This window comes from Schistocerca gregaria, chromosome 4, assembly GCF_023897955.1.
Source record: "Schistocerca gregaria isolate iqSchGreg1 chromosome 4, iqSchGreg1.2, whole genome shotgun sequence".
Taxonomy (NCBI): Eukaryota; Metazoa; Arthropoda; class Insecta; order Orthoptera; family Acrididae; genus Schistocerca; species Schistocerca gregaria.
Window position 1 is genome coordinate 251,243,524 of NC_064923.1, and position 14,171 is coordinate 251,257,694.

Consider the following 14,171-nt stretch of genomic DNA (forward strand, 5'->3'; position numbering starts at 1 on the left):
GTTCCGGACTGAGCGCCTAGAACCGCATGGAAAATGTAATCACATGTCAGTTCTAGTATGATATATTTGTCCAATGATTACCCGTTTATCGTCTGCTTTTCTTCTTGGTGTAGCAATTTTAATGGCCAGTAGTGTAGTACAGTATGTGTATGAAACCACGAAAACTTAAAAAAAACTGCTTATTTCTTCTATGAAGTTTGGTCATTGTGTTTTCGCGAATTCCTTACCAACGCTCAATATACGCGGAAAGCAAACTGAAAGTAGTGATGAAATGAGTATGACAATGATATACATAAGCAAAATAGAGACTTGCGCCGTTTTTATATTTTACAGTCAAGAAAATGAGTCTCTTAATCACATGAGTGTACTTCCGAAGATTCAGAGTCGAAAGCTAAAAATAAGTGGGACAGGGAGGAAAATGACTAACACGAACCCTATGGCTAAATTTTGCTACTACAAACAGCTAAATGAAAAGTGGAATAGAACATTCTCTCACTCGTAACTTTTGTTTAATGAGAGCTACTAAAAGACTAGATCATTACTTACACAAGACGTTTGTAGAGCTGCCGACCCCGTACTTAGGACCCCCAGCAGCTATCTGGGCTTCATTTGCTTTGCTTGCCAAGGCGTCCTGTGATGGCAGAAAGCAGCTTCCAGTTAGAAGTTGGGGAGGTTTGCGCCGCGAGCTATACTATTACAAACAGGATTCAATTAGAGCGTTGAGTACAAAAAGAGACTTTACCAGGGTTTTCCAGTCGTCAGGCAGTTCGCTAGTGTATCCCCACGGATAGAGTATTTGCTGGAAAGAGAGAAAGGCATATTATTCATCTAAACTGATTTCACAAAACAGGTAACGTAACATGATACGGTTCAGAAAGGAAAAATTCTTCAGCAACATATTGGTATTCACCATACTTTGTCAAGAATCACATTTAAAAACGTAAAGTCAAGACTAATCAATTGCAATCTAAAATCTGTTTCTCCGAAAAGATATTGGCAGTAATAAAAACAAAATTTGAAGAGTAAATGTACGTCTCCCTTTAGTTTTTCGAGAAGATTCATAAACTGCAAATTTTGTATTGATGTCCTGTATAGGTATCGCTGTCCTGTTACAGCGATACCTAACAGACGCCCACCTTATTCATGTACAGTCCTTCACGGTGATCGTAGTGCACTCATTCAGTTGATATACCTGTAATATTAGTTATACTGCACACTTTCATTTTGTGGTCTTCCATAGTCTGAATACCGGTTTGATGCAGCTTTCCACGATAACCTATCGTGTGCAAAAAGCTTCATCACTGTGTAACTGCTGCAATCTACACTCATTTGAACATTTATCTCCATCTACAGTTTTTACCCCCACACTTCATTTCATTACCAAAATGGCGACTCTTTGATGCTTGAACATATGTGCTACCAGCCCATGGCTTCTTTCAGTTACTTTTTCTTTCAACTAGTACAATGTACAACGCAAGGAAATATGCTCAAATTATATGAAGAATTAGCTTATCGCTCGCTGCTCCGCTCGTGTAGGCTATATGGTCCGCACACATTTTTCGTTTGTTTTCCTGTAATTGAATTTTTATATTGTTCGCAAGTTGCAACACTTAAACTTTTCTCGCTAATTAATGTCACTGAAACATGGTCCTTTCCGAATATATTTCAGGCCAAAAAGCGATTTTGGTTAAAGTCTGGAGTTAAGGTTTTTTTTTAAATCACGTATTTTTCGTTCTTATGGTAATATTTTGGTAGAAGCTGTCATCCTCTAACACATATTTCTTGTTATCTAACTGAGAAATGAAATACCAATCTTAGCTTCAAAAAATTTTTAGCCGTTTGGGCTGGGCTATGATGAGTCAGTGAATCAGTCTTACCCTATTTCACCACCGCAGGGGTTAAATTTCCAAAAACAGTGAAATAAGTATTTTTTTCATTTCCACCCAACAGGCCAAATACCAATTTTCAAATATTTAGCTTTAGAAATACTTTCACAATGACATATTTCCATACAACATTTCACCCAGTATTTCTTCCCCTTAGTGGTTCAACTTCCAAGAACACTGAAATGCTTATTTTTTATTTCTAAAAGAAAAGCCAAATAGAAAAGATTATACATGCAGCTTCAAGAATGCTTGCATTCTGAAACAGTTCCGTAAAAACTTCCATCTTCTATTTCCCTCGCACAGGAGTTGAATTTCCAAAAACACTTTTTCTTATTTATAACTGAGACGCCAAATTCAGATGTTTATAGATTTAGCTTCAAAAATCCTTGTGTAATGGAATAGCTTCATAAAAAATTTCATCCCTTATTTCACCCCCTTAGGGAATGAATTTCCAGAAACAGTGAAACACATATTTCTTCACTTCTAACCGAGAAGTCAAATACCAATTTTGATAGATGCATTTTAATAGTTTTTCAACAAAGCATTTCAAAAAAAGGCTTTTACATACGATTTCACCTCCATAGTGGTTAAATTATCAAAAATACTGTTACACTTGCTTCTTTATTTTTGACCAGGTAACCAAATACCAATTTTCGTAGGTCTAGCTATATTTTTCAAGCAACCTTTCATCCCACATTTCATTCCCTTAGGAGTGAAATACCAAAAAAATCCCTTCCTAAACCTCGCCTGCGTTATAAGATCAACACTTTCTGCAAATTTCAAGTTTCTATCCTTAGTGGTTTGGGCTGGGCGATGATGAGACAGAGAGTGACTGAGTCCGTCAGTCGAGACATCGCCTTTTATACGTAATAGAGATACATAGAGCCTGTAACAGATAATATAAATAGGGAATTAGCACTGAAAAAAGAGGACAAAAGTAAATTTAGACCAACCTACATACCAACAACGTATGTAGGGCACATATCGAGCAAGTCTAACAACGTCTTAAAGAATAAGAAAATAAAACTAGCATTTCGCACAAGCAATAATGTAAAAACAAAAATCAGATGAGGGAAAATGAGGTCTATTTTTTTCTTTTGTAATCCAGGTACTTATAAAATTTCCTACGACGACTGAACATATCTGTATTTTCAATTTTTAGTTTGTGAGCTACCAGATGTTTCGTGAACACATCGCGTAACAAAGGTCCACTTTCAGTATGTCTAGCTGTTTTTCATAAATATTGCATTTCGGTGCCTATTCAATTTCCTTATTTATAACTGCAATCTTCAGAAGACAAATTTAGATTTGATACGTTAATGGCACATTCTGCAAACTGTTGACTTTTAGTGGTTGTTGTGACTTGTGTCAGTTCAGATAACTGTTCGATTTTAGCTTTCTAACAAATTTGGAAGATCTAACTCACTTGTGTTACTGAAAAAACTAGAACATGTGCCTGTGCCATCTACTTCAAAACTAGACTCAATTGATGTTAATAACCTGTTTTCTAACATTGCTGTTGCTGAGGCAATGTAAATTTTGACTATATGATCACAGAAAACCAGAAAAAATCCAGTGGAGGCACAAGGTATAAGGATGGCACCTGAAACATGCTTAAAACAAAATTATTCCCAGTTTCAACAGGCTCTGTATAGTCAGTCAGATGGGTCAGCAAAGGGATCCCTATTTAAACTTTCAGAATATGTAAATAAAACTACAGAGAGCTGGCACGTCTAGGGTATACGTTAAAATACGTTTGTACATCAATAAGTGTATTATAAACCTCGGTCAAGCCAAAGGTACAATATAAGTTACAGCTGAAAACAAATTGTAGTATGTTCTGATCGTACGTAGAAAGGGCACCACTGCTCTACACTGTCATCCCATAACCATGGACTACGCCGATTTACAGTAGGGAGGCAGTTCTATTGAAAATTGTGCTGGTTTACCTATACGAGTATATATTTTGATTTTACTGTCTATTTTTTCCATTAATTCACCAAAGTACTTTGTGGCTAGATTAAACCTCGGTGTGCCCGCAGCAATCAAGCCTGTGGAGCTAGCAAGAAAAGACGAAGAACATAATTTTTATTGTGTTTGTAAGAACTCCTATGAGATATTTCATCGGTCTTGTACTGTCTGTCTTTTCCTGTCCATGATAAAGATAGGACACAGATTTCTGTCTGATTCACTAATAATGTGAAATACATTAAGTCCTGTACTAAGAAGTAAACTTCATTTACAAGTTCTTTATTTCAACTGATCTATCTGTCTGCGTCACCAGTATCTGCTATACTTCGGAGAAGCAAGAAATTTAAGCAGAGCAAGCTGTACGCTGACATTGTCTTCAAAGAAGATGAGGAGGTAAATAACTTCAACACTCTAAAAACTATCGTCTAATAACCCGATTTTACATGTTATAGATTTTTCGTGTATACGAAAAATCAAAAGCCTGACTGGAATGTGCGTCGCTGTGCATGAATTAGTTGAGACACACGCATCTGAGCGAACTCATTATTGTTGCGCCTCTGGTACGGCGCCAAAAAATTTCCGTCGTAATTATTATTCTTAAACTTGTTAATTAATCAGTAGAAATGGCGACCGTTCCCTGGACGGTGCGAGAAAGATTCGACAGGTGCAATAATTAAATTATATAAAAAACGTTGTGTGACATTCTGTTACACTAATTGGTTTTTTATTTACTTTGTTTCATGATTGAGTGAAACATGTTGTGTAACATTCTGTTGCCCTAATTCGTTTTTATTTATTTTGTTTCATGACTGGAATAACATTGTCAAGATAAAACCAAGGGCAAACATTACATGTCATGCATATAGAAATGGTTAATCGGAGGAATTGTTCCAACAACATTTAAGAAGATCGTCTATAAGGTAGGAAAGAACCCCAGCTTATAGTTCGCTAGAGTGCGCTTGGTAACGTCACAATCAAAAGTTTCATCGGCACCTTACCTTATCCAGTTATAAATCTGAAGCATTTTTAACAGAAATAGAGATTTGCGTTAACATTATTTTGATTTTTTGGAATGTGAATACACGAAATAAACGCCAACAATAAGCTACAATATTTTATTTTATATTTGTAACTTCAAAAAAAGATTTATAGAATCGAACCAGCTAAAAATGCGTACCGACTAATGGAAATAGTGCAGAGATGCAAAATGTCGCCGTAAGCGGTGCTACCACAAATAATATTGACACCGAAAACGCCTATCATATTGACGATATTACACATATTTAGTTTATACTGATGACAAGAATGTCTTACCTCATGACGTTACAGTGCTAACTGTAGACGAGAGTAATTCACAAATCTCACCGAGACGCATTTTCTCGCATGAAGCCAGTGAAAGACGCGCTAGTGAGGAATCAGTAAAATTCGATTCCTCCACGTCACGGAACCTTTCAAAAGTGGCGGAATAAGACACGGTAAGTACACAAGACGCTTATGTGTCATCAGTGCATTCAACGCAGGACGTGTATAAATGCCTCATTGACCTAACGAAAAATTTGTTTAATAATTTTTCTACAAAACAAACCGAAGAACTCGATGTAAAATTTCGCGACTTTAAAAATGAACGAAAGCAAACATTTGATGGTTTTAAGAATGACCTATCATAGAGGTCTGGTAATTTAAGTCAAAAGCTACGTAATGACCTTTCTCTCAGGTGTGCCACAGGGGAGTGTCATAGGACCGTTGCTATTCATAAATGACCTGGTGGATGACATCGGAAGTTCAATGAGGCTTTTTGCAGATGATGCTGTGGTGTTTCGAGAGGTTGTAACAATGGAAAATTGTACTGAAATGCAGGAGGATCTGCAGCGAATTGACGCATGGTGCAGGGAATGGCAACTGAATCTCAATGTAGACAAGTGTTATGTACTGCGAATACATGAAAAGATAGATCCCTTATTTAGCTACAAAGTAGTAGGTCAGCAACTGGAAGCAGTTAATTCCATAAATTATCTGGGAGTACGCATTAGGAGTGTTTTAAAATGGAATGATCAAATAAAGTTGATCGTCGGTAAAGCAGATGCCAGACTGAGATTCATTGGAAGAATCCTAAGAAAATGCAATCCGAAAACAAAGGAAGTAGGTTACAGTACGGTTGTTCGCCCACTGCTTGAATACTGCTCAGCAGTGTGGGATCCGTATCAGATAGGGTTGATAGAAGAGATAGAGAAGATCCAACGGAGAGCAGCGCGCTTCGTTACAGGATCATTTAGTAATCGCGAAAGCGTTACGGAGATGATAGATAAACTCCAGTGGAATACACTGCAGGAGAGACACTCAGTAGCTCGGTACGGGCTTTTGTTAAAGTTTCGAGAACATACCTTCACCGAAGAGTCAAGCAGTATATTGCTCTCTCCTACGTATATCTCGCGAAGAGACCATGAGGATAAAATCAGAGAGATTAGAGCCCACGCAGAAGCATACCGACAATCCTTCTTTCCACGAACAATACGAGACTGGAATAGAAGGGAGAACCGATAGAGGTACTCAGGGTACCCTCCGCCACACATCGTCAGGTGGCTTGCGGAGTATGGATGTAGATGTAGAACATGCAAACTTGCAGATCTGGGTGCAGAAATTATTCACTGATTTGTCTCAGCAGATAAACAACCAAAATCAAAAAGTGTCATCTATTGGAGAGACACAAGAAGAAATGGCAGGTAATCTAAAGATCGTGAATGACATGCACACTCACATGCTCTGTCCGGAATTTGCAAAACATTAGAAACTATGAAAATTGAGTATTTTAGATTTAGGCGCTAAGTTCATAACGAAAGCAAAAGAAAAAACTCGAAAAGGAAGTGAGGAATTTAAAGGACGGAGAAAAAGCGGAAAGCCTGGTAAGAGTACGGCCCTCAAACAGGAAGTCATACAAGAGCACAAGGCCAATGTCGTAACAGTTAAGGAAAGAGAAAACAATTTGTTTTGCTACAACTGAGCTAGGCTTAAGGGCAACGGAACAGATGTTGCAGAGCAGTCTAATTAATAATGTGGATATCATCAGAGAGACGCCAATAGCAAGCAGTCAGGTGCAATCGAGCAGGATAGATAGCGGCAATAATTATCAACTATTTGGTACCAGTCCTTGAGATGGAGAGGAAAGGACTTGCAAAAGGCAAGAGGCACTGCCAATGACAATACGAGTTGCGTAAACATATCCAGAGTACAATCACGTGCATACGAAAAATGCCACATCAGCAACAGACAACACTGCGTATCTGTTTCATTAGCGAAAGGCGAGGGTCTGATACACCACAGGCAATTGTCGACTTTTTCAACAGAGGATAAGAAAATGAAATTCATAGTGTTTATCAAAGCTTTTCACAGCGTGTTACTGCACAATTTGACAGAAGCACTGAAGATCCGGTTCGTTGTGGGCAACAGATATGGCTGACAGATGCCATACCTACTAGTAATTTGAACTGGCTTTCTTGGACAAATATTGGTCAACAGACGGCCAAGAGAGGCTATGTTGAGGGGTTTTCAACACACCAACATTCAGTAGTAAACAATGGGGACTGAGGAAGTAACTTGAAAAATACTTAAACAAAACCAGGTATTGGATAAACTTAGTTTCCCACGTGGTCGTATTGAAAATACTGAATAGACGCCTGCCCGCCCATATCAGGGAAAAGCTGATCACTACACCCGAAAATGAGGCAGAGTATTTCTTATCCGTATTCCACTCGACTGACCTGACATATGAAGAGGGGCGTCGCAACCACAGATCCTCCGCCAAGTAGTCAACAGCAGAATGGAAACATTGGCAATAACGGTCACACTTGACACCCTTATGCCCTGTGCAACAACAATAATACAAGAAATAATTATGGTAGCGGGGAAAACCAAAAGCGGAAACGAGGTTTCAAAGAAAATCATAAACAGAAGTACAATAGACAGAGTGGCTATGGCCAACAAGTTCACATCTCCACCAGGTGGCAATGACTAACACAGTCATTGTCAGGAACCGACCGCAAATATACCATCCGTCAGTCCTCCACCCCACAGTTAAAATCAACGGAATAACAATTATGCATCAAGTGGGGGTCAAAGTCAATGATAATTTAATTCCAGGGCAATACAGGATATGAACTGGCGATGTCAAACTGACAACATAGTTGTAGCTACTCACAATGAAGAGGCTAACCTCCATCCAAACAGGAAAACTCGGAACAGTTCACGATGAGCCCCCATTCGCAGACCAATAAAAGGGGTGGAGGCCTGTAATTTATTCTAAATTAATTTCCAGGCATGATTAAGGTTCAAAAATGGTTCAAAGGGCTCTAAGCACTATGGGACTTAACATCAGAGGTCATCAGTCCCCTAGACTTATAATTACGTAAACCTAACTAACCCAAGGACATCACACACATCCATGCCCGAGGCAGGATTCGAACCCGCGACTGTAGCAGCCGCGTGGTTCCGGACTGAAGCGCCTAGAACCGCTCGGCCACCGCGGCCGGCTCATGATTAAGGGGTAGATACGAAAGAAGGTCTCAGGAAGATGTAAACAAATTAAACATGGTCAATGAGGGGTCAGTGCAAGCTGTAATTAATGCTCTAACCTGCGGTAGCTGACATGGGTACATCGACAAATGTGATCTCAAAAGGTCAGTTTAATGAGCTGGGAAAACGATGTAATACGCCAACTTTTGCGGCACAGAAATGTTACATTCTGATCGCAGCGGGGAGCAAGTCAAAAGAAGTTACACTTTAAGCATAAATACCCATTACTATAAGCGATTTTTACCTAAATTGCATTTTTCTGGTGGTGGAAAAACTTATAATAAACTGCCCTATTGGTGAGGATACTTTCTGACAAGTACAGACTGACATAGGGCGAGGAAAATGTTTCTTTACAATCAATGGACAGAAGTTATCAGTAAATTTCCTTAAAACAGTGACATTTGAAAATACTCAAACTGAATACTGATATCAGAGTACAACATTCATCTCCAAACGTACTGTTTCTTGACACACAAAACTGTGAGCAGCAGTCTGAAGAAGATATTAATCCATAGACTGTCGAAACCAAGGTGAGTGAATGTGCTTGTTTGTCAGATAATCAGAAGGAGGCGTTACAAGATGCAATACTTTGATATACACTAGTATTTAGAAGGTGCGCCATGGTAATATAGAGTTACGAGCATAAACTGGACGTTTACCCACATGAGACCTTCTGCTTTTCTTCACATCCAGCTATTGCTAAACCTAATGGAAGTGTCAGGCTTGTGCTTGACACCCGAAGTATAAACAAAATCATTGTTCCGGTGAGGACACGCCCTGAAAACCATGGAGAACAGTTACTGAAAATTCGCAATGATAAATACCTCACGATAACTGATTTAAATGCGTCCTATTCGCGAATAGCATTACATGAAACAGTAGGAAGTACACAGCCTTTATGTTGGGGGCGGGAGCTAAGAATTTTTTTTTTTTTTCATCTTGAAAGTGTGCGCGGTGTTTTCATTTCCACACTGGACGAAGTTTTGGGATCATAACACCTCAGTAGCATCACTTTCTACATTGTTGATGACCTGTTAATAGCTACACGCACATGGGAAGAACGTGTGAGGCTTTTGGCACAGGTATTATAGCGATATGCAGAATATGGAGCCACAGAAAATTTTACGAAGTCGGAGTTTGAAAAAAAAATCCTGGGTTATATTATATTGCCAAAGGGTATACTACCTGATTCGTGGAAAACTATATGTGATCAAATATTTCCCACCACCACAGAATATAAAGACATATTTGAGTTTGGTTTAATTTTAGCAAATTCATTCTAGATCAGTTTTTGAATAGAGTGTACTGCTGAATATTTTGAGGAAAAACAATTTATGGATATGGACCAATCAATGTGAAGCCTTACTACGTAAAAACATTCTTCACCACCCTTATATGTCACAGGATTTTTGCTTGAATACCGATGCATCTTCACGTGGACCAGGAGCATGTTCATTTCAGATTGCTGAAGGTGCTGGGGAACTGATACCTAAGATAATCAGTTTTGTTAGTCGAACACTTCCTGAATCTGAGCGGTCATATTCAATGACAGAGCTGGAAGCTCTTGGGGCTATACTGGCATTTAAGAAATTTGAGTACTACTTGTGGGGCAACCATACAAAAGTCAACAGTGACCATCAAGCACTTTCTTTTCTGTTGACGTGCAAATTATTAGATCGGAGTCTAGCCAGGTGTCGCATGTACTTGCAGGTGTTCAGTTCTGAAATCGTATACACGAAGGTACACTAAACATAACCGCAGACGCCTTATCAAGGTTACTTCAAGGCCCCGATGAGTTCTTAGAATTCACAGAACAGAATTCTGAAACACGGGTTCTGCTTATGCAGGACAAGACACAACAAGCATATCATGTACAGATGTGTAAGAGTTGGGAGCAGTTGATAGAGGGACACCTGAAATGGAGACAGATAATGTTGAAACTGTTTGAAAATAACGAAGAGAATTTGAAGAAATTCTATAGTCTGTACAAGGGAGACCTGTTTCATTGGCGTACATCAGATCAGGAAGAGTGGTGTGACTGTCTACTGCAAAGTTGCATTGATTATTTCATTTGGTACACTCATAATCTATGGGTTCTCTATGCGGCTTCCAAATTCACCAAAACTTGTGGAGAAGAGTTCGCTAAGTAATTCGGAAGTGGTGTCCTTGGATACTGCCGGACTCTATCCACAAGGGAAGGTAGGTGTAAAATATTTTATTGCCTTGTATGATGTTTTCACAAAATGTGTTAAGATGTATGCAGTGTGGTTTGTGACTGCAGGTTCTATTATTAGGATGATTCCAGAAGATTATTCCTGCGAGTGGGGAGGCCACAGATATTGTTAACAGACAATGCATCGTACTTCATAGGCAATAGACGATAGGGATTTACTAACACAAACAAGATAAAACAAATATTAGTAACCAGATTTCCGACCCAAGCAAGCCCAACAGAAAGGGTATTCATATAATTTATCAGGTTTATACGCACCTATACACCCCAGAAGCACAGAAAATGGGTTGACTTTGTCTCCCTGTTTCACCAAATCATTAATAACTTACCACACACTTCAACCGCTTTTATATCTACTGACTGACGTTTAAAAGGGGAGAAGTCGACGAATAGGTACCCAGGAGAGATGCCAATTGAAGAAAAAGTACACCACGCTTTGATTATTATGGAGGAAAAAGCTGGACAGAGGAAAAAATCATACGACAGAAGAATAGGACGCACTGTACAGTTTCAAGTAGGACAACATGGGAAGCCCAGTCGTAAATGGCAGCTTTTCAACAATGAGCCATTTGTAGTTACTAAAATCCCATATCTGGGTGCGTACGGATTAGCCTACCCTAATAGTGGAAAGGTCAAAGGACTTCATGCACTCAAGAATCTAGGAGAATATGTGCACTAAAAGGATTGGACTAAGTCCAAATCTCACTTGAGGCACTGTAGATGAACAAATGAAATACTTCAGTAACATGTATAGATATAACTGTTTGCTTAGTTTTAAGAAAAAAATTTCATTTTATTTAGTTATAAGTTTTTAAATGGAAACAACGTAAGTGACAGTATTTTAAGATTCTGTTTAATTTCGAAATGCTATATGAAGCCTGAAAATCAAACACGATCGCAATGGTGCCGATTCATGCGTACATTTCCAAATACAGTGCGGTAATGCATTTGAGATGTAAACATGTGAAGTAGCATTACAAGAGGGAGAGGAGCCGCAGGCGTAGTAGGAACTAACTCATAGGTCAGCAACCTCAGCGCACACACAGAAACGATTTCAGTCTAACACGCTGTTTAACACGCCGGATGCAATGTAAACTTGACATCTAGCCGGCAAATAAGTTATGTGCTGGAGGTTTTAATATAAGTTAATTATTATTACAGTCAATGAGTCTACACTATAAAAATAAAAGTAATAGAGTAAGGACGTTTAAAAAAACACAAAATTTACAGAGGAAGAAAGAATGATTAACTACAGAAAACTATCCACACACTACAATACTATTTACAGTATATACAAATTTACACGGTAGTTGTACATGGAATAAAACACTGTAACGAAAGTATTTGTATCTGAAGAATGTAAGAGTAACTATGGTCACATTCTGAACAAACTTAACAACTACAGGTGTAATCGTAGTATAAATATGGAAGGAGTAAAAAAAAAATAAGTCGAAACGATCGACATGCTCTGAATATTTGTGCTCTTATAAAAAAGGGATTGGTTTTTACAATTAAACATGAGTTGATTAATTTACACATACACGTACTTAAAGTAAAACAAAAAAAACATATTTGTAAGGAGAAAAATGATACGTTAGTTAGCCATGGAGCGACTACATTCGTAGTTTATACGTTATTTTTAAATTTCTCTTTCAGGCTACCAGGCAAGGACATGCCCTAGTAAAAGCAGGAATGAAAATTTAGGTAGCTGGTACCAAAGAAAACGGGCCACGGCGCAATATCGCAATTGAGTAATTATATGTTTAAAAATATGTGTATTAATGACAGTGCGAATGTACGTGTGTAATGAAGAGGTTGCAGTAAGTGGAATGTTGTTAAATGGAGCTTAGGTCTGGTGCTATCAACGCAAAAAGGGACCACACTGGTTAGACTGCATACTAAAAAGCGCAAGCTACTGATTAGAGCGCCAACTATGAGTAGTCATGATGCATTTACACGGGATCACGACTTATCGGAACGTTTTTCTCCAATGTTTTCTCGGCACAAACTTCGTAGTGACATATTTTAACATATTATTTATACATGAGTGGGATCCTGAAGATGTGGATGTACCTATGTTAGGTACATTGAATTACTCCCAGTACGGTTACTTTCAGGCAAGAAATATTGATATCTTACACGAAACTGTGCTCTCAGAATTCTGCAATTAGTTCAGCAAACACTAAGTAGTTTCATAAAGATGCAAAGAACACTCAATCATTGTGTGGTGGGTAGACGATAGATTTCACCAACAGGTAAAAAAATTGCTTCATTCCATTCCGTGTCAACATTCATTGTAGATCAGTAGACGCATTCCTAGTAGAGTTCAGAAGGGCGGTGCTAAGAGTAGTTGGTTAACGCGTAATGACGATTTCTTCTGTTTCGTTAGCAGTTTGGATTCACAGACGTATGAGTCAGACGAAATTTGAGGACAGTAGTTTATGCATATCATCAAACTGTATAATGTATGTAGTCCTTTCAACCCTGAAATTGAAAAAAAAACATTTTAATTTTTGTTTTATCTAACTTAAATACTTTTTCATGAACTCAGATATTAAGAGAGTTCCCTGCTCATGACAAATCTGTAAGAGACAAACAGCCATTGAGTGGCCAGAAAAAATGTCAAACATTGTGTATCTAAAGTGTCATAAGGTGTTATATGCGTCCTAAGGGCGAAAGTTAGATCTTAAAGGCCGTACTGTGATATATAAATGTTATTTTCTGCACAAGTTATAAATATTATAATGGATCTAAGTATGAATATCTATAAACTGTATCACATGTGTACCAGACGTGTCAACAAAAAGTAGCTACAGGTTATATATGCTTGGGGTAAATCAAATGATATTGAACTGTATTGCTTATTTTGTATATGTTATGTGAAACCACATACGTACTGACAAAACAGACATCAGGAGGAACTGTAAAAAGATTACATTTACGTGAGTTCTAGTGAGTGGATGCGCGGTTGCTTACAATTAGTCAAACGTTTTCGATTCGTTTTTAGCGGCGAGGGGAACTGGACTTTGCTACAAGGCACACATCAGATGAAAACGTTTACGGACTTAACCGAAATGTAATGAGATCTCGATGTGATGCCGAATGTACGGGCTGGCCTTGGAAACTGAAACACGTGGCGCACGACTTGGTTCCAGTATCGAAGGTCGGAAATTTCGGGTCTTTCCGTTGCATCATCGGAAACTCTCAATCACTCTCTCACCTATACACACTATCCCATGGAGCACCTCTTGGGAATTTTAAAGATATGAAATTCATCGTTATCTTAAAACTGTGAAAACAAACTGTTGACTCTCACTTTGAACATACTCTATGTCGCGGCATTGACTAGGAAAATTAAAGAGAGAGCTGGTACGTCTAGGTTATAAATTAAAATAAGATTGGCCATTAATAAATGTATTTTACATCGCGGGAAGGACCAATATACAACATTAGCTTAACAGAAAAGAAATTTTAATATGTTATGCTACATGCAGAAATGGCACTGCTAGTGTGTA

General features: G+C 38.4%; 1 protein-coding gene across 1 annotated transcript in view; it reads right to left on the reverse strand.

Annotated features, from left to right (window-relative positions):
- Positions 1–14,171, reverse strand: part of LOC126268061 (carboxypeptidase B-like) — a 105,856-nt gene that overhangs the window by 13,301 nt on the left and 78,384 nt on the right. Inside the window, exons 6-7 of the mRNA XM_049973496.1 lie at positions 743–799; positions 547–631 (exon numbers count right to left, since the gene is read on the reverse strand). Coding sequence (XP_049829453.1) covers positions 547–631; positions 743–799 — 142 coding nt within the window. The remainder of the gene's footprint in view (positions 1–546; positions 632–742; positions 800–14,171) is intronic.